At 44.9% G+C, this 26,596-nt stretch overlaps 1 protein-coding gene across 3 annotated transcripts in view; it reads left to right on the top strand.

The window, feature by feature from the left end:
- Positions 1 to 26,596, top strand: part of GORAB (golgin, RAB6 interacting) — a 156,489-nt gene that overhangs the window by 124,708 nt on the left and 5,185 nt on the right. For 2 of the 3 annotated variants that reach the window (XM_069641310.1, XM_069641311.1), the window contains one exon: positions 22,751 to 22,891. In XM_069641310.1, coding sequence (XP_069497411.1) covers positions 22,751 to 22,891 — 141 coding nt within the window. Of the gene's footprint in view, positions 1 to 22,750; positions 22,896 to 26,596 lie in introns of those variants that run through there. The other variant, XM_069641312.1, reaches the window with a different exon arrangement.

The raw sequence follows: 26,596 nt of genomic DNA on the forward strand, positions 1-26,596 counted from the left end.
AGTGGGAGCAAAAGAATCTCACTCTTAGCAGGAGAGAAAAAAATAACCCCAAAAAATCCAGCAAAGCTGCTGGAGGTCTCACTAGGTTTGGGAAATTAGCCTTAAGAGAATTCTCCCTAACACTGCTGTAGTTTGTGATGTGCGGCTCTCCGGTGTTCCGAGATGTTATAACACCAAACTTGGACAAGTTGTGGTGGGGTGTCCACAGTCTCTGAATATGGCCTCAGATCATGAGTTTGAAAAGCGGGATTAGGCTCAGCGAGTTGTGACCATTTTGTGGCTTCTCAACAGCCTCCCCCCCCACCCTGGTATCCATTCTTTTCATTGAAAAAATGTTACACCGAACGTTCCCCCGACCACCTGCCACCGCATAGTTTTAACAACATTTTTATAGCAAAACGCAACACATCCTGCAGGCTACAGTACCCGAGTGGCCTGACTGGTCACTATTGATCAAGGTGGTTTTGTTGGTCAAAACACGGTGAGGATACTCGAACTTAGACCCCAGGTCACAATTTCGGGGTGATGGGAGAGAGGAAAACCGCTTGGGAGAACCCAATGGACGTTGTGTAACTTCCACTTTTGGGTGCTATATTTGAAATTAAGGGGCCCTCTCCCTCCTTTACAGTCAGTCACAGATGGAGTCGGGCCTGTTTTCATTTGGTGTGTGCGTACTGTATTGCATATCGGGTAGCATCATTTAAACAAAGAATTGTCGTCAATAAAGTATCTAAATCAATATTTGACTCAGCCACTGACATGTGTGCCCTCATCGAGTGGATCGATTTGCTGCCCATAGGACTAATTGTTCTCCTGGAATGGTTTTGGTAGGTTTGAAGTATTCAGTAATTTGGCCAGCCACAACAGAGAACAAAGATGTTCACTCTCCACATTACATACACCTTCACGTTAGCTTGGTTCATGTGTCTCACAGTTGCCAACCCTTTTCTATCCATTAGATTTCCCATACGGCTTCCCCTTACAGATTATAGTTTATAGTTTTACAGGGCATTTTGAAATGAGGAAGGAAAAGTGTTCATCCTCTTGGCAATGAGAGATTATCAAGTGATTCTGTACCTGCTTACATGGTATTACCTCACTCCCACGTCCCGCATCCTATGCTGAAATTCCAAAGAAGTACAAGCCAGTGCCGCTGGTAGCAAAACGAGTCAGCCGTAGGAACCCGTTTCACAGTAATGCACGGAGAGCCTGAAAAACACTCATCACACTCTGCGACGCTCTGCTATGGATTTTAGGAAGTAGCTTGCTGGAACAGTATGGAAATGAAGAACAGACTTTATTGTGCATTTTGGTTAATCAATTAACCTTTAGCACATAAAATGTAACATTACATAAATCACAATTGACGTACAAAAGCATATTACAATCAACCAGTCAATTAATCAAATCTGCCCAATAAGCATTAAAAGACACTTCCATTTAAGTAGCAATAAAAGCATAATTGAAAATACATCACATTCTCATAAATAAAAATCATCCATACCATTAAAATCCATCATCAAGTCCATAGGAAATAATGATAATAACAATTACGCCAATGGCGAGTATCAGGAGCAACTCAATCATCAAAGTGCTTGTGCAAAAAGTGCCAATGCCGCCCTCCAGATATTAAATGCTGCTGGCGTGATTTCCAATGACTCTGCCCCAAATATAGCACTCCAACCGATTCTTCACAGTTAACCAACCCCTGGCATCCTCTTAAGAATTAGGCAGGAAGTGAGGACATGGTGACTGGTCTCTATCTCAAGGTGGCATAGATGGCATAGCCTTTCATTATACGAGACATTAGTCCAGCCGCCAGTGTACTCGCGTGTAGGGAGTAAATGAAATCGTAAAGAGGTGATAAATCTAGTCAGGTTAATAGCACACAGTTTCATATAAGTGAATGGCGAGTTCAGATGAAAACCTTGTTTACAATATTCTTGATACATCTAAATTACCCAAATGCAATAGTCCTGGTGCCTATAATTCTTGTAGGAAAGAGTCTGGGTGTTCCCTCAAGAAATGGGTGCCAATCAGTCCCAACAGGGTGTTGGGGTCATACTGGAGTGATAGATGTTTAAGGAACAGTTTGCAGCATTGTAAGAGCCATAACTATCTAATCAATGGCAAACCAAGTTCGCACCTTAGTGCCTTGAAAGGTGCTGCACTCAACACACCCAGCTGAGATCGTAAAAGCTTCTCCTTGATTTTTTCCAACCATGTAACGTAGCAAGTGAATTGCGCTTCCAGGCCATACGGTACTCCAGGGAAGATACTAGTTCGATAGATGGCAAGGGCACTCCATATTATATCCTCCCATACTGGCTACAAACCTTTTAATGAAAAGCCACTTTTTTAGGGCTTTAGGCATGATGTCACCATAGAATGGGAATGCCGGGTGGATTCAATTGGAGAGCCCAGATATATATATATATATATATATATATATATATATATATATATATATATATATATATATATATATATATATATATATATATATATATATATATATATATATATATATATATATATATATATATATATATATATATATATATTTCTGATGTTTGTTAATCTGCTTAGAATCACATGCTGTGCATAGGTCCGACATCCAGTGGTCACTGCGGAGTATTGCATTTTGTTTTTCGTAGTCGAAAAGGGACGTCGACAAGGCGTGTCTGAAATACTATCCCTATAGTGACGTGCGTTGTACCCACAATCCCTTAATCCCTCACGCGTCGAGGTCCCTCAGATTGTTTTTTTCCGCCCAGCTACTGGTCGCCTTTACGCGGAGCTCCTCGAGAGACATTGCAGATTCCATCTCCTCGACCTTTGGTCGTTTTCCTATTTAATATATAACATATCGATCCCTCCCTCAACGCAGTTGTGAAGCTGTCTCCGCCGAGCAAGATCTTCGACGGAGGGGACGAGCGGAGGAGATCCTTCGGCGTTGCCGAACACGTGGCCTGGCCTTGCAGGCCAAATACAGTAGGGAGAGTGGGGTCGTGGGACATCTCTGGTTCTTTTCTGAGCATGCCTTTCCTTTTCCCCTTCCTTTCCCTTGGGGTCGTTATCACGATTTATTGCCTCGGCTATGGAGAGGACACCCTTTAGGTTTTGCCCACTTTGCAAGGGCACGTTTACTTGGAAGGACAAGCATTCACGGTGTAACCGCTGCTTGCCCCTCGATCACAAAGAGGAGGGTTGCACGGCTTGTCGGCTTCTGAAGCCAAAGACTCTAAAAGACCGTAGGGTCAAGAGGTGGGCGGCCTACGCTATGTCGAAGGCCGATTCTTCACCCGCCGCTGCTACCACCGACAGTGACGAGGAACGTGATAACACGACCTCCGCTACGGAAGTCGTACACCCCTCTAAAGAGCGCTCGCGCTCTTCGTCGTCTGTCCCTGGCCCCGACGGGCTCGGCTCACGCCCTGCTTATGGGGATGAACACCCGGCGACACTGACGCACACGATACCACACATAAGCACACAACCCATAGCTCTTCTTCGTCAAAGACGAAGAAAGCATCAGCGCCCAAGGAGACGCAGGTTCCACCGGCGGCCTCCTCGGACCGTTCAGGTTCGAAGCCCCTCTCGCAACCGCGACCAGCGACTGGGCTTTCGGCAAACAAGGGCGCCGCCCCAAACCATCGGCCGGCCCGCACCAGCAGAGAGCGCACGCCGCCGTAGAACGATCGACACCCGTAACGTCGAAACCACAGCCCTCTGCTGACAAACGAGTCGCAGAGAGCTTGTCGAGGATCGTTGTAGCCGACGCCCAGAAGCGTACGCCGAAAGACACGTCGAGCGCTACACAGAGGTCAAAAGACACACCGAAAAAGCCCGAAGAAAGACAGGGACTACCCCCTTCAGTCGGGGGGGGACCCCCAGCACACCGGAAGGCTTTTCGGAAGGCGACGGGACACTTTCCTCGACGTTATGGGAGAGGTCGAGCCGTTTTCAGCTAGATGACACTAATTTTTCCCCGCTAGACCGCTCAGGGGTACCCCATGAAACCATGGAAAGGCTCCATCTCTGCATGGAGAGAATGGAGAGGTTTATGAAGACCCAGAACCCTCCCACTCCCAAGAGAACAAGAGAAGGGCCTCAGGAGGACCCTAGGGCCAAATATCCGAGACTAGTCAATCCCCAGCAGGACACAGCCTCAGACTTCCACAATGTGTATGACCTCACTGGTGAGGAACAATACTTGGAGGAGGAGGATGAATTTGTGGACGATGAAGAGGGACAGAACCAGGAGGAAGGTCTGGAAGACAGCCCAGACATGGTAGGAGAAGGCTTCGGAGAAAATCCAGAAGAAGGACCTTCTCATCCCTGGCAATCCCCATCAGTATATTCGGACACTGATGTCCTGAACCTAAATCCTCCTGACAATTCACCTGTTAGAAACACGTCTCCCATTGACGATCAGCCCACATTCAATGCCCTATTGCGCAGATCAGCAGCACATTTCGAACTGGACACTGGGGAGATCTCTCCTGAAATAGACATTGTGGAAAGAGTAATTAAGGAGAAACCCCCAGTCAGCCAGACCATTCCCCTCCTCGCTTCAGTGAAGAGAAGAATCATCCCTTCGCTATCCACACCCGCACTAATCAGAGGAGTTAATCCAAGAATTGAAAAACTTTTCACTCCTTCACCCTCAGACCCGCTGTACATCAGGGGACATTCCATTCCGGATTCCCTTGTAGTAACTAATACAAGTAAGAGGGCAGGGGTGCCGCTGTCCACCAGCAAGGCACCACCTGACAAGGAGGGCAAGAGGTTATATGCCCTTGCAAAGAGAGTCACATCCTCGGCTGCCTTTTCGGCAAGAATTGCGAACAACAATTCTTTGCTAGCTAGCTACGCGGACGCGCAGTGGGCCAAACTGGGCAAAGATGCCGAAGAAGCGCCGGAACCACTACGTACACGCCTGCTATCAACTATTGGCGAAGGAACCCAGGTCAACCAGAGTATTGTAAAGAACTCTCTGGATGCTGCAGAGACAGCGGGACGTTCCCTGGTTCAGGGAATACTCCTAAAACGCCATGTATGGCTGCGCAACTCAAGGTTCAAACCGGAGACACAGGCGTCTTTAATAAATAAACCTGTTGAAGACTCAAACCTCTTTGGGAAAGCGGTGGATGAGTCTCTGGAGATGGCTAAAAAAGAGTTCGATACTATCAAAACTCTTGACCAGATCTCTAAGCCCACTACCAGACGCGGCTATGGCAACAAACGCTTTTTTCGTGGCCAACGCCAACAGCAGAATCAGCAGCAACAGTACCCTGCCACCAATTAACAGACCAATAGTGGGCAGTACTGCCAAAGAGGCCAGCGCCGGGGCAAAGAGGCCACCCCCAGAGGCTCCCAAGCCCCCAACAACACCAAGTGACGCGAAGATTCGCGTCCCCTCCCATGCAACACCGGTCGGGGGCCGGATAACATCCTTTCTTCCAGCATGGGAGGGAATAACGTCAGACCGCTGGGTACTTTCCACCGTAGCCAACGGATACTGCATCGAATTCAACAGTTCCCCAACATACAGACCCCCGAGGGGACGACGCATGACACCGGAACACCTTGCCATCCTTCTCGAAGAAGTACAACAACTGCTGGAAAAAGGAGCCATAGAGGTCGTGCCTCTATCTCAGGTAACGGAAGGTATTTATTCAGTGTACTTCCTTGTACCCAAAAAGGATCTAACCATGCGCCATGTATTAGATCTGCGCCCAGCGAACAAGTTTATCAAACCCCAGAAGTTTCGTATGGTGACCTTACAGGAAGTGATCCCACTGCTATCACAGGGAGATTACATGACAACATTGGACATGAAAGATGCATACTTTCATATTTTAATGTTGCCCGCGCACAGAAGATACCTCAGGTTCATGATAGAGGGCAAACACTACCAGTTCAGAGTGCTACCCTTCGGCATAGCATCAGCACCAAGGGTATTCACAAAGGTACTGGCAGTGGCAGCGGCCCACCTGCGCAGGTTGTCCATCCCAGTTTACCCTTACCTCGACGACTGGCTCATAACAGGGGATTCTTACGAAACATGCTTCTCCAATACCCAAAAGACTGTAGACCTTTTGTTCCAGTTGGGCTTCTCCATCAACAAAAAGAAGTCCAGCCTAGACCCCAGCCAAGTCAAACAATTCCTAGGGGCTCTAATTCAAACAAAGGACGGCCTCGTCTTCCCCTCCAACGAGAGGGTCCAAAACATGCTGTTTCAGATCCCTCAATATGTGACCGGTCGAGAGGTGACGGTACGCAAAGCAATGCGCTTGCTAGGCATGATGGCGTCGTGTATTTATTTGGTACCTCACGCGCGCCTGCGCATGCGCCCTATGCAAGAGTGGCTCAACAGCCAGTGGTGTCAGGCCAGCGAACTATGGGACGATCTAGTGGTGGTCTCGCAGGCCTTGGTTCTCTCGCTACGGTGGTGGACAAAGGAAAACCTGGAAAGAGGGAAACCCTTTGCCACACCCGCGGCGGAAGCCACTCTAACCACAGACGCATCCCTCACAGGATGGGGGGCTCACCTATCCCATCGGACTGCTCACGGAGTGTGGACTCCGAACGTAGCATCCAAGCACATAAATCTACTGGAGCTACTAGCTGTGTTCAAGGCGCTAAAAGCCTTCCAGGAACACCTACAGGGCAAGACTGTGTTGGTCCTTACAGACAGCACCACAGCCATGTACTACATCAACAAGCAGGGGGGCACCCACTCTCCAGGACTGTCCAAACTGGCCCAAAATATATGGAAGTGGGCTCTCAAACAAAACATGTTCCTACTGTCACAACATGTACCAGGGGAACTCAATCTGCTGGCAGACAAACTCAGCAGAGATTTCCCCCTGCCCGAAGAGTACGAATGGCGACTGCACAAAGACATTGTCTTCGACGTCTTCACACAATGGGGATTCCCAGAAATAGACCTATTCGCAACCCTGGAGAACTCACAATGCCTAAGTTACGACTCCAGGTACCCCCAGAACCAATCCAAGGGGAACGGTCTGTCGATGCAATGGTCAGGGAAATTTGTTTACGCTTTTCACCCCCCGACTCCCCTTCTCAACAAGGTGGTGCACAAGATGCACCAGGAACAAGTGACCATGATACTGGTGGCCCCAATGTGGGCCCGACAGCCATGGTTCGCTCACTTGATGGAGATGTCTCTATCTCCCCCAATGAAACTCCCCTGCCCGTACAACATGCTGTCACAAGACAAGGGCAGGACTGAGATCATAGAATTCGGACATCTACAGCTCCTGCAGAGATGCATGGACATCCTCAGGGAAGCCAGAAAACCTAACACTCGCCACTGCTATTCTAGCAAGTGGAAGAGATTTGTCATCTGGTGCAGAGGAAAAAGCATCAACCCGATTGACTGCTCTCCCACACATATTGTTCTATACCTGACCCACTTATTGGATTCAGGTCTAGTGTTCAATTCCATTAAAGTCCACCTAGCGGCACTTTCTGCATACACCACTTCCCAACTCAAGGTGTCGTGGTGGAAGATCCCTGTTATAAAGGCCTTCATGGAGGGAGTAAAGAGAATACACCCCCCGATAGCTGACCCAGCTCCCGGATGGGACCTTAACGTGGTACTTACCAGACTCATGGGCTCACCATTCGAACCCATGCACAAAGCATCTCTTAAAGACCTCACTCTGAAGACTGCTTTTTTAATAGCTATCACCTCCATCAGGAGAGTAAGTGAACTACAGGCTCTTTCTGTTCTAGACCCCTTCGTTACAGTTCACATAGATAAGGTGGTTCTACGCACGCACCCAAGGTTTGCTTCGAAATTCATCTCGAAATTCCACGTAAACCAGTCTATAGAACTGCCAACGTTCTTTCAAAATCCTTCCAACTTGGGAGAAAAAACTCTGCACACACTAGATGTGCGCAGAGCGGTCATGTTCTACATGGAAAGAACCAGACCACTGAGGAAGACTAATCAGTTCTTCGTCTCGGTGGCAGCAGGAAGAGAAGGGGATGCAGTTTCAAAGTCCACTATTTCTAGATGGATTGTTCAATGCATCACTCTCTGCTATACTCTTGCTAAGAGAGAACTGCCCTTTAAGCCAAGAGCAAACTCTACTCGAGGCACGGGGGCGTCCATAGCATTCATTGCAAATGTTCCCCTTGAGTCCATCTGCAAAGCGGCTACCTGGAGTTCTGTGCACACCTTTACAAAACACTACTGTCTAGATGCACACTCGAGATCTGACTCCCAGGTGGGACAGGCAGTATTAAGACATCTTTTCTCTACTGTTCCTTCTCATAACCCACCGCCAACTCTGGGTACTGCTCGCTAGTCTATGCACAGCATGTGATTCTAAGAAGATTAACAAACATCAGAAGACAATGCATTACTTACCGTAAAAGCATTTCTGATGGTTGTATCTGCTTAGATTCACATGCGCCCACCCTTCCTCCCCGCTCGGATGGAAGGAACATAGACTTCCTTTTTATATCTCTTTTCTGTACTCACTCACGTCTAGAAGGCTCCCTCAGGGCAGAAAAATACAAACAGAGGGACCTCGACGCGTGAGGGATTGTGGGTACAACGCACGTCACTATAGGGATAGTATTTCAGACACGCCTTGTCGACGTCCCTTTTCGACTACGAAAAACAAAATGCAATACTCCGCAGTGACCACTGGATGTCGGACCTATGCACAGCATGTGAATCTAAGCAGATACAACCATCAGAAATGCTTTTACGGTAAGTAATGCATTGTCATATAACTATCTACTACCAATAGAGCAGTATGGGACAGTTTTCATCTAAACTCCAATTTTTGGTTTTTTTTTTTCTTTTTTGATCTACCGCCAATAATTGCTATTTTATATTTAGAATTATTAATTTTCATGTGATTGGTACTAGTAAAGGTGGAGAGTGCATCAGTGGAGTGCTCAAGCCCTACTGGGGTATAATCGAGGAGCATGTGTCATCCACATAGGCTAACCAAGGAGCCGGCCCTCTTCCAATGGAAGGCGGGAAATTACACACCTATCTAATATCATCCATGTCAGAGACTTAAAAGTTGAATAACAGGGGCGCAAGTTCACACCCCTGATTGAATCTCTGATTGGTTGCCATGGAGCAGGTGATAACTACTTCCTGGGTTACCCAGATTACAACTGAAGTATCAGGGTACATGGCTTTTATATAATGTAAAAGGAGAGGATCAATGCCCTACCGTCCAAGTTTACTGCACATTAATAGACGTGAGACGGAGTCGAATGCCTTGGAAAAATCAATAAAACTGAGGTAAAGTCTTCTATTATGGCATTAGGGCGTCTACGAACCTCAGCCATAATATAATGAAGGGCACAGATATTATGTATGGTGCTATGCGCGCTTCGAAATATTCAACTGTCGGCTGACCATTGGGTTCTTCATTGGGATAAAAAAATGTCCCGAAGTCAATAAGAAAAAAAAGGTGAGAAGACTTATCCACAGCAAGGTGTAAAATAGGGTTATTTGTATTTGGTTTATTTATAAAGCGCAACCAGGGGCCCGTACGTTTTTTGATCATGTTACATTAGAGTACAGATACATTAGCAAGCAGTAGGCAACAATTCCAATAGTTGCGGTTACAAACAAATACATACATTGTTATTACAGGTACAAGCATACATGTTGCAATTAAGGCAGTGGGCCGAAGGTGAGACAGATAGTAATATTATTTACAATATGTACAGTGGGTAGGCAGTAAATCTAAGCTCTAGGATGTTAAGCTGTCAATGTGTCCAGGTCATGAAGCCAACGTTTGGTGTTGCGTTTAAATAGGCTGAAGGAGGTTACAGACCTGATTGGAACAGGTAGTGTGTTCCATAGCTTTGAGGCTTGTACAGGGAAACTAACTCCTCCCGAGTTATGGAGTTTGAATCTCGGTATAGACATAGTGTTCACTTGAGCTGTTCTAAGTGGTCTTGTAGATGTGTGTGGGGTAAGTTGGTTAGAGATGTAGGATGGTGCGAGGTTAGCCCTGGCTTTTTGGGTAAGGGCAAGAACTTTGAGGGATATTCTGTGCTCTATTGGGAGCCAATGCAGATTACGTCTAGTCTCAGAGATATGCGACTTCTTAGAGATGTTGAGGGCTGCCCTAATGGCGTTATTTTGAGTTACTTAATAGATTGTGAATATTTTTGCAGCTTGTGCCTAAGTAGAGGGCATTACAATAAATCTACTTTGGACAAGACTAACGTTCTAGCAAGAGTAATGCAGTTGGGAGTGGAAATAAACGGCCTACATGCGGTAATAAGTTTACATGTGTAGGCGGCTGAAGACGCTACTGCATTGGTTTTTTTGGTGAAGGATAATGTGGCATCGAGGTAGATGCCAAGGGTTTTAGTATTATTAGAGACAGGGATGGGGTTACCATCAATAGTGAACGATTTGAAAGCAGTATTTAGTTTTTTTAGTTTAGCGTTAGTACCAAGGATAATCAACTCAGTTTTTTCGTCTTTGAGACAAAGTCCATGGTGTGCCATCCACGCTTGTATTACTGCGTATATTTCATTGAGGTTTTTGCTATCAGTTTCATAGTCGCCAGAGATAGGAATGAGTATCTCGGTGTCATCCGCATAATTAGTATATGTGACACCCAGATAGTTGGTGCGAGTTACTGCACCAATAAATATTTTACAGTTTCTATTACACCTCGTATGGTCAAAAATCCTTCTGTTGGACCTTGCACTTGCCTTTGTTTCTAGCCTTGTTTCTGGCTCTTTGGTTCGTGGAACAATAGATATATTTTCATAGGATCTGGTGGTTTCTGGATGAATCGTCAACCACTCGTGTTCTATTCTTGACTGCTTGTCAGGTTGTTCAGGATAGTCTTCTCCCTCAGGGCGTAAACATCTGGAGCTGGTTTAAGGTGGTCGACTGACACTTGTCGAGTACCTTACTTCGGGGCCACGGCTGGTAGGACTGCTGTTATTGAGCCAATACGTTTCAGTACCATCACAGGAGGTCTGTTGTGCGGTCCAAGTGCTTCTTTCTCATCAATCTTCTCTAGGGCGTAGTCTCCAGATTTCAAGGTAGTCTGTGACTTGTCATCGTCGATGCTTGGTGCTTCCTCACCATTGATGGAGTCTCTTGGGAGATTTATGAGAAGTAGCTAGTCTGGCCTGATGAGATATCTACAAGAATAGTGTAAGTCGGGCATATTCATAGGAGTGTCAAAAAGCAACTCATAAGGTGTTTTACCCTCACATTGAAAAAGGCGAGGTAGGTTATTTATGCTATGGTGTAGTAGAAGTAAGTCACTCGCCCAATTACCACCAGAAGAAAGGATGCATTTAGTTGAGGCTTACTTTACTATCCCATTGGATTTCCCTACGACATCATTGGCTTGTGGGAAAAACGGGTTGGAGAAATGCAGAGTACAACCCCAGCTTGACAGGGCCCTTCTTAAGGTTTTGCCTTGAAAGGCTGGCCTATTGTCAGCTGGAGCAGTTTCCGTGCTGTCGTAGCTAATGAGGACAGCAAACCCTTTATGGCCTCCTTACAATCATCTTTCTTCTGGAGTATTAGCCAAGTGAATCTTGTGTACGAGTACAGCACGACCAACAAATATGTCTACTTCTTAACTGGTGTCAGTGGACCTATGCAGTCCATATACATGTATTCAGAAGGCACTGTTTCCCTTGTTAGTGTGGTTAATGGTTGTTTTCGGAATTGCCCATTGTTGTCTTTAAAGATTTGGGGTCATTTTCCATCTACTGTCCTACCACTTTACTAAGCCCTGGCCACCAGTATCTATCCTGCAAGAGACATGTAGTAGCTGGGTTGAGGCTACACTTGCATGTGCTGCAGAGATTCATTTTAATCTATCATGCTTGTTTGGTAGTACCCTGACAACAGACCCTCCTTTTGACCTAGGTTTAGTGACTTTCACTGTATTTTCTTTTACAGTGTTATAAGTAGTGGGGAACCCTTGTAGGTTAGGACTGTTTTCGTCCAGGCATGCTTTTATGTCCTCATGTATGTATGTATGCAACTGTGCTTGTTAATGCCGCTACCACTTTGTGTACAGTCCGCTGTCTTGCAGACTGATCACGCCTTCGCTGTGTGCTTTTGTATGCATAACCCAGATGAGAGGTCTAGCCTTTCTGATGTCCCATTTTACTGGGGCAAATTTGTTTGGACACTATTGGCTTGGTTTTAGAATCTCTGAATGAGGTGGCTTGCCTCCATTGAAGGTCAAAAGTATAACCTTGTACTACATAATCTGAATCACACATTTAGAGTGGGCTTACGTGGAGGCCTTGTAGCTCACCAACCTTAGCTGGTGTACCCCCTAAGTATTGGGATGTCTGGTACTGCTGCATCCGGTTCTGGTTGTAGAGACCATTCTAGTAAATACATTTGGGCAGTTCTGGTTTATAGAGATATTTTATGTCTTGTGCTGTCTGCGTAGCAGCCCACTGAGCCTAATTGGTGTGTAGCTGCCTCCACCTGCACTAAAGTTGTGTTTATGTGCATAATTATGTTTGCAGCTAAGGTGCTTTCCTTCTGCACTATCATTTGTAGCCAGAATCTTTTCTTCTGGATCAAATTTTAGCTCTGGAATTGTATAGACATGTGGATGGTATGCTATGGGTTTTGTCACTCCATGGTTACATAGTACATTTGTAAAAACTTTAGGACCAGGAGATAGTGTCACTTCTAAGTCCTTATCTGTGTTCCTGTCCTGAAGAGGACTACTTTGAGTCATCTTTTGGTAAACATGGTGCAGGATGCGTGTGTACCCTCCCATCCAGTCTGTTGGACGGACGTTGGGCTTCAACAAGTCATATAGTGGTTTCAATAATGCTGCATAGTCTGCCACATATGATCGCCCAATGTTTCAAAGTATGACCTGCAACTGCTTAAGTCCCCTTCCCTCATCAGATAATGAAAACCCCAGAAACCTGTTTTCTCTATGGGCTACTTTAGGCTTCTTAAAGTTGAAAATGTAGCCCTTAGCTGCTAGTGTCCTAATTAAGTCCACCTTCTCTAAGTGTTTATCTAAGTTATCATCTGTACAGTATGTCATCTTCATATGTCTAGCATGTCTGTATGCCTTCTAAGAGAGATTGTATTCTACTAGAGAATAGCCCAGGATTGTTTTGTACCCGTGTGGGAGCCTAGTGAAGCAAAACTGTATTCCGCTATAGGTTATAGCTGTGTATGTATACCTCTCTGGATGAACCATCTGGTTTGGATACTGGCAGTAAGGCTGTATTGTAGGGGCTTGCCTGTTGTATCAGAACCCCTTTGTCTAATAACTGATCTACAGTTACTATCGAATGTGGTATAGCCCGTCCTTTGATTGGATAATGTCTCTGAGGCTTTGGTGTTGCAAACACTGGCATTTTATGTTTAGGGCAATCTGTCATGTCCTACATGATTCTTGTATAACCGTACTGCACATAAAACAGCCCTTGAGGCTGCATAGATACTCACTACATTCACCAATGTCATCTGAAAAAGCCAGCTTAATTACCTCCCCCTTTGCCCCCCCAGGGTATTCTTTAACATTTAGCCTGGGCTAATTATGTTCTGCTAAGTATATTAGACCAAAATACTGCCTCTATCCACTTTTGGATGTTCCCTTCAAGTTGAATTGTAACTATATACACATTATGGTCCTCTACCACTTCTCCTGTGAGAGTAGTAATCTCTACTTTTTGATTAGTAGTGTTGTGAAAGCTTCTTGTGTCTTTCTTTGAATATGGAGATTTGTGTTTTAGAGTCTAATTGTACCACTAGCCAATCCCTTAGATATTTTCATCTCTGGTATTATCCTGTGAGTCTGCTTTAGAGTGTCTGTAATTGTTGCCATTGTCCACTCTCAAAGCTGCAGTTTGCTTCCTTTCCCCTTGTCCTTCCAGGCAGGCTTCTGGTCTCCCTTGGGTGCCAAGCCCTGTTTCTTCTCTTTCTGTGAAGGATAGTCTTCATCTCTGTATATTTGTGGCTGCCTAAGCTGTGCCCTATCCCTTAATTGATAGGTACTCCTTTTCACCACCTGTGACCTTAAAGGGTCTTTTATCCCAACCAGCTTCTTGCCTTGGACTGGTACTATCTCTTTCTACTTATAATGTTCTGCTACGAAAGGTCTCCCTTTCTTTTTTGGCAGGGGGCACACTGGAAGTCCTTGTCCTTTCCTTTCTGCCACTAGCAGGGAAGTTATTTCTGCCTGGTTCTTGTCTGGTACCAGTGGTACTAGTAGGTGGTGTTCTTTTAGGGTGCTTATTCCCACCTGATTCCTTCTTTTGCCCTTCCCCGTGTGATCTACCCAGGTGGTCTCTGCCTATGGACCTGTAAGTAGCTGTTACAATGAGACCAAATTTGAGTTTCCTTTCCTTTCCTGGTCACTGAGCAATACTTCTAGACATCTGAAGACTTCTAGTCTTACTGACTCACCTTTATTAGGGGCACGAGTACCCTTTCTATCATGGAATCATTTCCCCCAGCTATTGCCAGCCCTAAACCCATTGCTGTTTCTGCTCCCTGGTAGTTGAAAATCTCTCCCAGAATGGAGTTAAGTGCTGTAATTGAAGTCATGTCAATTAAAGGAAGATGCAACTAACTATACACTGAAAACCAACTATCACAATGTTATATAGGTGAATTACAACCTGTTGGCCTTATGATTGCTGACACTCTCTGCCGAGGAGTGACCTCAGGGTAGGCTGCCTCTGGCTGGCTCAACATAGAGGACTACCATCTAGGGATGTCCTCCTGCCTTATGGGACATGTGCCCAATGAAGCTTTGAGGGACTGAAATGGAAGTGTTCCTTCCATTCCGTGCACTTGCCACCAGCTGGCCGCACTTTTATTTATTATTCGTCTCTATTTATTTTACTGTTATCCTATGTACTGAACTGCCCCCTCCTCTTCCCCCCCGCACGTTCCCCCTTCCCCTGCAATTGCGCAATCTCAATTTCACCTGGCCTATTAGGATCGCTGTCTGTCTTCCCTCTGTTTCCCCTCCCTTGCCTCGTCGCGCCTTAAAACACTTGTGTATAGGCGCGTTATAAATAACATATCATATCGTATCTCCCCCCCCCCCTGCTATTATTGGTATGGGTGCTGCTGGAGCAACTCCCAAACCTCTATATTCTGCAGCTTGGGTACGGACAGTGTCAAAATGTCTCACCAGAAAGTCATAGTGCCCTCTGATATGTGGGTCATTTGCCTCACTATTTGGGTGAAACCTAAGGATGTGTTCTGATGTTAACCCCTTTATAGCACACAGACCTTATCTAACCGTTGCGGTGGGGTATGTCAAGCCCTCTTGGAAGCAGTTCTGGTGGTCTGGTGCGATACCCATACGGTGTGCACTTTATTTGATGTAGATCCTTCCTAATGTGTAGGGTCTCAAATAGCCGTCTTCATATATGTGAACAGGGTTTCCCCTGGCAATCCTCCAGGCACTGCTTCTGTAAATTTGGTGTTGACATCAGGGACGCCACCAAGGGATGACCTGTGGGGGGGGTGCATGGCCAACCTTATAAAAAATGATGGCCGCCCCAATCGGCCACCTCACAAAAAAGCAAAACAAAATAAAAAATAATTTCGCACTGAACTGTGCATGGAGAATAATAACATGCCCAGTTCAGTGCGAGGGTGAAAAAAAGGTGTTTTCTTTTTTCCGCGAGGATTGGAGTCAAGAGAGCCACGTACGATGGTGGCCCTGTCTCCCATTGAGCGCACATGCTCAGTGGATCTGGAAATAAACCCAGCCTGAGCGCGCATATTTCTGCTTTGGCTCGCGCTTCCAAGCTGTGTCCACTTCCAGGCACTGAAAAGGAGACCTGGGCTGTTTCGGCGCTGAGGGATCGAATGGTTCCAGGCGAGAACTTCAGAGCTGAGGTATGTGGCGCTCCCCCCGCCCTTTGACACAGCAGTGATGTTATGAGACGCTATGTAATTTAATAATGCTGCATTTGCTATAATGTCAGAAACGGTGATGCCAAAGAACCCGCAACAGCAAACGATTGGCTATTGCACAGTCATTGAACTGTGATGTCATGATGGCCCCAGGGCCCCAGCTTCCCCGCTGGCCGAATGTCCATGAGCAACGCACCCATGGCGAGTCCAGCCTTCACCCAATGGGGCTCCATATGCAGGTGTGAGGTCTGGATAAATCACAATACTTGGTACCAGAATGGGGGTGTTGATCATAGTCGAATTTGCTGCGTTCACAAGTTCAACTAACTGCCCTAGTCGGTTTTACAGTTTTTTTCATAAAACAATGAAATCCATTTTGAGATTTACGTGGGCCTGCGATTTTTGACCCCAGAAATCAAAACAGGACAAGGCTAATTGCAGAGGGTCACATGGTCTCACCAAATGAACTGTGTGCCTCCCAATGGATTCAAAGTCATTGCCATGTGTCAGTTTTGGGGCCATTTGGTTGATGGGGTGCAGGTCTCTGCTTCTGCCTCAGGCTGGCATTCCCGGTGCTAATCCAAGCACATGCATCAAGGACTGAGACATGTAATGCCACCTACCCTGGCACTCGCTACAGGGGCATCTGCAAGCACAGGAGTGAGCCTGTACGGCACCATAGTCTCCGCTCCGAGGCTGCAAAGAGTACCAGCACTCCTTGGTGCCACCATTCTAACTCCTCTCACCTGAAGTAAACACTCGCCCAAGCAAGAACCACTGCCGCTACATAGGTGTTAACCCAATACATGTTGATTTGCCATAAGGGCATTTTAAGAATTTGCTTCGTGTTGCAACTGGCATGAGTCTAACAGTCAGTGCGGGTACTGGCATGTGTGTACATGGCAAATGTACACATGAATATTGACAATAAAAGATGCCCTCCCTCAAAACCAAGTGAGCGTCGGCAGCGTATGGTGACCACACTGGCAAGGCAACGTCTCCAGGCCTGGAATTGTATGGGAGGCCATGAGACGCACAGATCTTGGGACTAGGAATGGAGTGCCCATGGAACAGGCAATGCATGTGTGTGCCACGTCATGCCCGGGCCCAGCTGGCAAGAAGCTGTCACATTTCGCACCTCAGAGAGCTAGCAGTGTATTTTCTTAAACAAATACACTGCTCTGCGAGGTGAGAAAACTGGCATTGAAGTAAAGGGCAGAAGCTGAGCACAAAAGCCTGCCAGCCCATCAGTAGGACTCCCTCCACCGCATGTTGCAGCTTTTACATGGCCCATGCTTTCAATAATTACCATTAACAAATAAAAAATGTATGTTTGTGTGCATGCAGGAACTGTATGTATGTTTGCATGAATGTATGCGTGCATGCATGTGAGGGAGTGTGTAAGTGGTTGTATGCTAGGCGGTGTCTGCAAGTGCACACCTATGAATGAATGCAGTGTGAATGGTGTGACTGCGCATGTTAATGAGCGCACAGTCTACATGTTCTAGGTGTGAATGACAGATCAGCTGTGTGGGTGCATGTGTATGAATGTCTCCATATCTGTGTATCTGGGGAGGGGCATTGGAGCATGAACATTTTTTGAAAAGCGCATGGCAAAGGAAAGCCAACGTGAGTTTTTATGTGATGGTGGAGGTATGGGTGGTGTTGGGGAGAATATTACAGTGGGCATGGCCTGACTGGGTCTTACTGTGGCATGGAATGTTCTACTCGCATTAAGGTCAAAGGCAACATGATGAGTGTTCTTACATGGGGAGCGCATGTTTCCTTATTTTGACTTGGGTCTTTATTTTACTGGAGTTTAAGGTCAAAGGCAACATACATATTCTTACAAGGGGGAATATAACATGATGTGTGCAACATATGTGTTCTTATATGGCGGTATTTGTGTGATGATATGCTATTTATATAGCACTTTCGTTAAAGCGATGTACAGAGAACCTATTTACATCAAATGTATCACCCAGCCAAAGTTTGCACTCATTGAATGAGATTATTTATTTCATTTATTGACATCGCCCAAAACCTTAAGTATCATGGAGGTGGTACAACTTGGTGAGCAGGGAAAACCGTACAGAGTAAGAGAGGTAACAAGGTGCAAAAGCAACATAATAGTACAAGGTCCGTAGAGGAGGGTAGAGATCGTGGAGGTCACTTTGAAGTATGAAAGGCAGAGTTGGACTTGCCAGGATTTGAACCTGCGAATCACACTCTGATTACAAAAGCATGTGCTCAGCACGCTGAGCTATCTTACCGGCTAGCCAGCGAGAGCATTTTTTCTTTCGGTGGCATTGCAGTTTATTACTGGTGTTAAGGGCAAAGGCAACATAAGTATTCTTACATTGGGGTGGGGGCATTCGTGCTGCCTGCAAAGCTATTTTTTTTTTTAAATTTTTTTTTTACTGTGGCATGACATTTTTTACTGCCATTAGGGAGCAAATACAACTTGAGTGTTCTTATATATGGAGAGGGGGATTTGTGTAGCCAGCAAGGATATATTTTCTTACTTTGGCATGGCTTTTTTTCACTGGCATTAAGGCAAAGCCAACAGGAGTATGTTCGTACATGGGGATACTGGCATGTTTTGGGAGAGCTAGCATAAACATGATTTGTTATAGTATCGTTACTGGCATTATGGACAAAGCAAACATGAGTATTTTCCTATGTGGGAATAGTGGCATATATAGGTGCACCAGAATGGACAGGAGTGAGCACAATCAATATGAAAATGCTTTTTTACACTTGCAGAGTACTGGCATATAGCGGGCAAAGGCATTATGAAAAGGTGTTTGAAAATGCTCCTGTGCATTGTTGGTGGCTTGGCATGTAACATACTTTTTATGTCTTAACCTACAAAACCGATAATAAACTGTGTGGCTTTTTACCTAATTTGTTACAAAGTGTACTGTAAAATGCACTATTTTAACCCATTATTTAAAACCTTTTCTCAAGGGGACAAACCCCCCCCCCCCCTTGATTGGTTCGACCTTCCTCACTACTCTGTCACTCCTATGCATTTGGCTGAGGGCAGAACAACTACTCTTCCTTCCGCAGGCTCTTCTTAATGTGGGCGCTACTACATTAGCTCCAGGCCCCACTTGTTACAAAATAATGGCTGCGCCGCTGGTGTGTTGGGATGAAAGATGGATCTAATGGGCCAAAGGAAGGCGTGATATCTACTCAGCCTCCTGAGCTTGGGGTGGGGTGTTAGGACGAGGGGGGTTCAGTAGCCTAATAGGTTTAATGTCCCGTCTCACAACTGGATGGCAGTTTTCAAAACTGCCATCCAGCCCCGCCAAAATGTCGAGGCTAGATCCGCCCCTGTGTGGAACCCTGTATGCCACCCCAAGATTTCCTGTGGCCTCATTAGGCCACCCCTAACAAAAATGTCTGGGGGCGCCTCTGGTTGACATTCCTAACACTGCCTTTCTGTAACCACCTGGTTACTGCATGGCAGCAGTTTACAGGTATAGGCACATCATGTGGGCTAGCCATTTCTCTTAACTACTTAGCTTTGCTTGAAAAGACACGCTGCTCTTCACTAGAGTGTGCTTTAAGCTGTTTATTCTACACCCACTCTTCACTAGAGTGTATATTATTCTTTGGACCGCTAGGCATGTAGCAACTCTTGTAGCCCCTCTTCAGTAGCTATGTGGGAAGAATATTAAGGTATCAAGGTGCAGGAGAGGCTACGAAATGTCCCATCTGGGGGTCAAAGTGATGTGATTCTTATCACCCCTATCTCCACAGACTCCCCACCACCTCCACTCCCAGGGGAGTGTCCAAGATGCCCCCCCCCCCCAGCAGGGAACAGCAAATGCCTGTCACTGCACATCAGTAATGAGAGCAGGCGATCAACCCTCTGCAGTGATAGACTGCTACTCATTCATCAGCACAGGAGGGGTTTACTAATGTCACATTCTTTTTTGTTGATAGTCCACTGCTCAAAACATCCAGTAACTCTTGGTGTATATTAAGACATGTATAATGCATCAATACACAATGAATTTGGATAGATGCCCCATTCTTCATGTTCATGGTCAAATACTTCTCACATAACACTCAGTAATGAACACTAAATGAATGCTTCGTATATGCGCACCTGTAAAAAAGCTAAGTCTTTTAATTATGAGAAATAAGTAATAAAGAAATAGTTCTAATATTATTATTGTCACTATGTACAACACACTTAATGTGAAAAATAATTCATGAAAAATCTGAAATCAATGTCATTACCTCTAATCAAGATTAAGAATGATCTACCTTCTCCAAATCATGACGTGCAACCTCATAGAAGCATCTGCCTCAATCAATACCTTGATGCCTTTCTCTGTGATATCAGTGAAAGGTAAAAGGCCTTTCATACTAACTGTAGAAGGTAGGGAGATGAGAGCTGGATAGGACTGGATGCCTGGGATGATCCACAATTCAAGGAAAAATGCAGAAATATTAAAAGGCCACCTATTTAAGCGCCATGATCTTTTCATCAAAAGCACAAAAATAGGAATAAATGCTTCAAAAGGAATTAAATGTCAATTGGGATTAATGGTGCCAGCATGTAGTCAATCCAGAATAAGATATGTTCATAGGTTGTGAGTTGATTTGCGTTACATTTCTGCTCAAAAGTCCTTTGGGGACTCAAAATGCCTAGAAACAGTCAAGAATCCAGCTTAGTGGCTTAAAGTCCATCTAGGGAAAAAGGAGGGAGTTTTGACCCCTCCCTTTTGGAAAGTCTCTGCTTCCTCCAACCGTTTGCCGTCTTGCCAGCTCTGCCCGTGGAAAACTTTGTGCTGGGTTTAAAACCTGTCTTAATACTGTCTGGGCTCCCACTGTCCCACGTCCCAGGCCTACAACCACCAACTTTATCTGAACAGAGGGGTTGGGGAGAGACCTGCTTCGTAGCAGTGTTATCAGCGAACAGCATCTAGCTTGTGTGAACTATAGCAAGGTCGGATTAGCTCATCCAACAACTTCTGTCCTCTCGGCAACCTGAAGTTGTTGGGGGCGCTCTGTAGTCCTTTCGTGATTCTGTAGTTCTTTGCAGTGCTGTAGTTCTTGCGCATTGCTGTATCTTGTTTGCTATTTATTGACCACTTGGCGCCTGTCCCAGAAAAGCCTGGAGAGCAGTGAACGGCTTAGTATATAACTAAAGGAGGGCAGCGTCCCTGCTTCGAGGTCACTGGTGCTCATCCCAGGTTCTCGCACAAACACTGTTGTAATATAATGTAACTTTGCTAAAGTAAATCTTCTGCCTTGCATTTGACTAAATATTAACCTGCATTGCATTTTGCATCCACATCGAGGCTTGGCCTATGGCTCAAAATAATGCTGCTTTAAGCATGGCTGACCTGGTTACACACGATATGACATGATGGGTCTGTGTCCTTAGATCGCTCAGGAGGGAGGAGCATCCTAACCAGCAATGCCTTGCTGTACAGCCCTTGGGTAGCTCTTGGCACAAATGTTCTACTTTTGTAAGCACTAATGTAATTCCTTTTGACCTTTTACCTTTGGCACGATTTATGGGGTGGTGGCTTGGGATTATTCCAGTCTGTAGAATTATTCACTGGGGGAAGGTTAGCCATATTTCTTACAACTGCACAAAAATCGCAATCTTTCATGGCAGAGCTCTTTTAACAAAGGCCCTTTGTGCAAATGTTTATGTGCAACCATTGACTGAGAGGAGAGTTTTTCCTCTTGTTGTTCGTGCAGGGAAAAAACAAATCCTGCTGCACTAAGAGGCCATTGTTTCCTTCCTTAACTTAAGAGCTGTTGGGAAAGGACAAAGCTATCCCTACACGAAATTGACCTTTTTAAAGGACCCAGTCCCATTGTGTGGAGGGAGACCAAGGTATCCTTACAGTTGTTCCAAGCAAACATCCCAGATAGGCCGAATTCAAATGGTTTTGAAAGAAACCGTGTTTACATTAACCTGAATCGTTTGCTTTTGGTTACAGAAATGCAGTGTGTAACTGGGTTAGCAAAGTATGTTGCATCGGAGAATGGACACCTGCCTGCCACACTGTAGTCTATAAATGTAAGAGGTTATCAAAGTTCATGGCATTGAAGCAGTGGTGGAGACTAAGTATAAAAGTCCAAACAGATTACCTACTGCCTTACACAAGTTAGTCTTGATCAGTCTTGATGTATCTATTACTGCACAGGTCAGCAGAAATCAGTCCAAATTGGCTCAAAATCAACAGAAACATGGTAGTGTCCAAGTGGAGCCACCTTTTCTCCTCGCCTTGAAGATCTCATCCTGTTCAAATAGCACAAAGCCAATGATCCAAATTGGTGACCCTGTATGTAGTTTTCCAAATGACGATGTTCCAGTTTTGACTGCACCTTTGGCTAACTATTGATCACTGGCACGGGAGGGCATTCTTGCAGTACAGCGCTATTCCTTCATGGTATGCTAACCCCTCATATCTTATAAGTTTGATGCTGCATTGTGCAGATGGAATAACCACAAGACTACTATACATTTAGGCACCACCATCAAGCATTTCCCCTTTATTCATGATTCTCCTTTTCTCATCATATTGTTGGGTACCTTTTCTTTGTTGTCATCTTTTCTCTAATGGTCTCCCATTTCCTCGCCTTCTTGTTCCTGTTAACCTTCCTCTGAGGAAATTTAGACTCTCAATTAGCAACATTTAAAATGTAACTGCTGCCAATAGTGCAAGGGCACATACATTATAAAGTACTGCATTTTGAGCGTATGAGAACATGCATGGACCTGAAATGATTAAGTGGACATTTTGCCATTTTTGTTGCTATTCTTAAATATTTAATTGAAATTTATATTTCTAGATCGAAAAAAACTCATGCTGAAACAGTGAAACTTAAACGGATTCAAAAGGAGCTGCAAGCATTGGATGATATGGTGTCAACTGACATTGGAATCTTAAGAAACAGAATTGATCAGGCCTGCATGGACTTCTCATATGCTAAGTAAGAAAGATCATTAATCAGACCAAGAGTCGACTGACCGTTTACTTGCTGTTTTAAATACTGTATAATATTTGAGGCTAGCAGGGGGGGGAACAGAAATGCAGAATGGTCTCTTGATGTAACCGATTTGCCAAGCACATCAGCATAGCAGAGGCTTGCTAACTTCATTGTACTTGTCTCTCCAGAGGCACAAGATCATCACAGTTTTAAGAAGTGTACAGATGCACGGTGACTTTAGTAGTTTCCTTAGATTTTTATTTAGTTTGGAAAGACCATGAGTATGTACGTGCATAAGCTTAGTGGCCAGCACTCCATTAGTTGTAGTATCTGTTTACATTGTTAAGTTAAATTATACCATGCACCACTGCCATCTGCATGGTCTCCAGGTGCTCACGTGGCTCTGTAAGAAAGTGGGTGGGGTTGGTTAGCGAGGGAAGAGGGATTGGGACAGAGGCTGTGCTCTTCTGTTGATGCTTGCAGGACCAGGAGAAACTTGAGTCTTTGTGTGTCTGCTTTCTGAGTGTGCTTTGTTGTGTACTCTGGGCTTGTGTCTGGAGGAGTAAAGTACAGTGTCTGGGTTGTTTGCAGCTGTTTGTTCTTCCGGTAGGTGTGTGGCTTGTGTGTAGTATGATTGGCTCTTTTATGTTATGTGTAGTACGTGGGATGTATGCGCGAGAGGAGAAAGGAACAGAGGCAGTTGTTTGTTTTACTCGGGGGGGGGGGGGGGGTGGGGGGTTTATAGGTGAAAGGATCGAATCAAAAGGATCGAAATGCAATAGTTGAGTCAAAAGGACCGGAAAACCACTTTTTTTTTCCTAAACGGAAACAAAAAAATATATATATTTTAAAAAAGGTATTCAACCTTTTTTTCGGTCCTTTTGACTCTCAACTATTGTATTAGATCTTTTTGTTTTCGATCCTTTGACCGGACACCTACTCGGGGTATGTGGTTTTATGGTCTGTTTCACGAATCGTACTGTCACATGTTTTCATTGGGTCCGGGGTATGATTTGTGGGGCTGCCTGTTTTTATGCTTGTCTCTGTGATTTGAATAGCCGCGTTTTCGGTTGTTTTCTGAAGGTTATGTGATCTTTTGTCGTTCTCATTTCCTTCGGTACTGAGTTCCATAGTTTGGCTATCAAATGGGAGAATGCGGTTCCTCTGAATTTCCGGTTCTCGTAGTGTTTCGTTTTGGTGTGAACGTTGTTGCTCGATCTTAGGTTGCTTCCTGATTGGTAGGGGTTGATTTTGGCTTGGAGAAATTCGGCTCCTTGTCTGTGTAGTGATTTGTTGGTGATGCATAGGGCTTTAAATTGAAAACATTTTTTTTATTGGAAGCCAGTGTAGACTACTCAATGCTGGTGTGATGTGGTCTCGTCTGTTGGTCTCCGGATCTTGTTGCAGTATTTTGGATGCATTGGAGTTTTTTTGGGAGGCGTTCTGGCATTCCAAGGTAAAGGATGTTTGCATACTCTACTCTCGATAATACCAAGGAGATGATTGCAAGAGTTCTTTGTGGAAAGGTGAGGTAGGGGAGTATCTCTCTAATTAGTCAGGTGGAAGAAGCATTCCTTCACTATTGTGTTGACTTTTCCAGTCAGTTGTCCATGAGTATTCCCAGGCTTTTTATCACTGAATATGTCTCCGGTTGGGTTCCCATGCATGGTTGCCAGCTCAGGTATGTATGTGTTGCATTTTCTTCTGGGGGGGTCATTATTTCATTTTAATTTGAAATTATTGTTGTTCATCCAAGTGTATATGTCTAAGAGACATTTGTTAAGGGTGGTGTTTGGGTTTTTGGTTGGATCTTGGGTTGAGGTTATCTTGAAGACTAGTTGGGTATCATTTGCGTAGTTGTAGGTGGTCAGTCCATGGGTATAAATGAGTTTCATTAGGAGGGACATGTAGACATTGAAGAGGAGTGAGGAGAGGCTAGATCATTGTGGTACGCCGCAGGTGATGTCTTTGGTGTTCGAGGTAAATGGCAGTGTTTTTCAGTTTGGTTGGTGAGGCGGAGTTTTGTATGCTGCATTAGCCATATGTCAAAATGTGTTTAATGCAACACACTCCATCAGGACATAAACTCAGTCAAAGCTAGGAAAAGAAAGCAAAAGTGTATTATTCAGTTGTACAAAAATAAGATACAGTTGAGAGTTGATTGGTTTACTTATTTATAGCCAAATTTATTCATGGCTGATGGTCTCTCTGGTTGTCATATTGAGTCCAAGATTCTACTTCCCCAGGTGTTGGAAAAATAGCATTGTGCGTAAAGCATTTCTTTCAGCTGTTAAGACAACATAAACCATTTTCTGATGCTTGTGGATCTGCTTGTAATCACATGCTGTGAATATAGTCCCACATCTAGTGGTAATCGCAGAGCATTGCATCTTTTCTTTGAAGATCAAAAAGGGACGTCGACATGGGCATGACTGTAACACTGTCCCTAACGTGACATGTAGTGTACCCAAAATCCTTCACGTGGGGCGGTCCCACCAGTTGTTTTTGTTCTGCCGTGAGGGAGCCTTACAAAAGCGTGAGTGAGTACAGAAGAAAGAAGCCGTAAAATGTCTGTTCCTTCTACTCCAAGAGGGCAAGGGTGGGCGCATGTGAATCCAAGCAGATACAATCATCAGAAATACGATTACGGTGAATAAATACGATTACAGGGAGTAATGTATGTCTTCTGATGCTTGCAAATCTGCTTTGAATCACATGCTTTGCATAGACTAGCGAGCAGTACCAGGAGATGGTGGTGGGATGTATGAAGGAACAGTGGCAAAGAGATGTTTTAGCACAGTTAGACACACATTCTAAGTCTGATTCTCAGGTGGGACAAAGAAGTAGTGTTTGGTAAAGGTATGAACAGAACTCAAAGCTTCTGCATTGCAAATATAATTTAGAGGAACATGTGCAATGAATGCTATGGTAGCCCGTGTGCCCTGAGTAGAGTTGACTCTAGGAATAAAGGGTAAGTCTCGTTTGGCAGGCTCACACATAAATGCCTGACTCCCTGCACCATCATACGTATGAGAGACAATTACCAAATCCTCCTCTACATGACCCACCAGGACACAATACACCAACCAACTTCACATCCCACGAATCAATAGGGCCAAAGCAGGTGGCTTTGGCTTCTCATACATTGCCGCCAAATCCTGTAACACACTACCCACAGACATTAAAGCAGAAAACACGCTCCTTGCCTTCTGAAGAAAATTCAAAACCTCATTTCTCTACTGTAAATTGCAACTGTTCTTATTTTAACTGTAACTTTAAATTTTCTGTAACAATAGCAACCATACTGTAAATTGCAAATGTTAATTTATTCTGTAACTAAGATATGTCTGTAACAAGCGCCACAATGCCCCCGGGCTGTTGCGCGCTCTACAAATCCGAATAAATAAATAAGAGTAACATATTGTGATACATTTGACAATTAATTTGGAAATTTCTGATTTTGAGACAGGATACCCTTCTCTACCAGCTGCCACAGAGACAAAGAATTGGTTTATCTTTCTCATAGGTTTCATCTTTTCAAGGTAGTTTATGACCGCTCTCCTAACATCTAGTGTACAGAGGCTTCTTTCTGCTGAGTTTGTGGGGTTTTGAAATGAAGTAGGAAGTTAGATTGATTGGTTCACATGGAACTTCTAGATGAATTTTGGCGCAAAACGAGAATGTGTGCGCAAAACCACCTATCTTTTC

This window comes from Ambystoma mexicanum, chromosome 1q (assembly GCF_040938575.1).
Source record: "Ambystoma mexicanum isolate Mex_15411 chromosome 1q, UKY_AmexF1_1, whole genome shotgun sequence".
Classification (NCBI taxonomy): Eukaryota; Metazoa; Chordata; class Amphibia; order Caudata; family Ambystomatidae; genus Ambystoma; species Ambystoma mexicanum.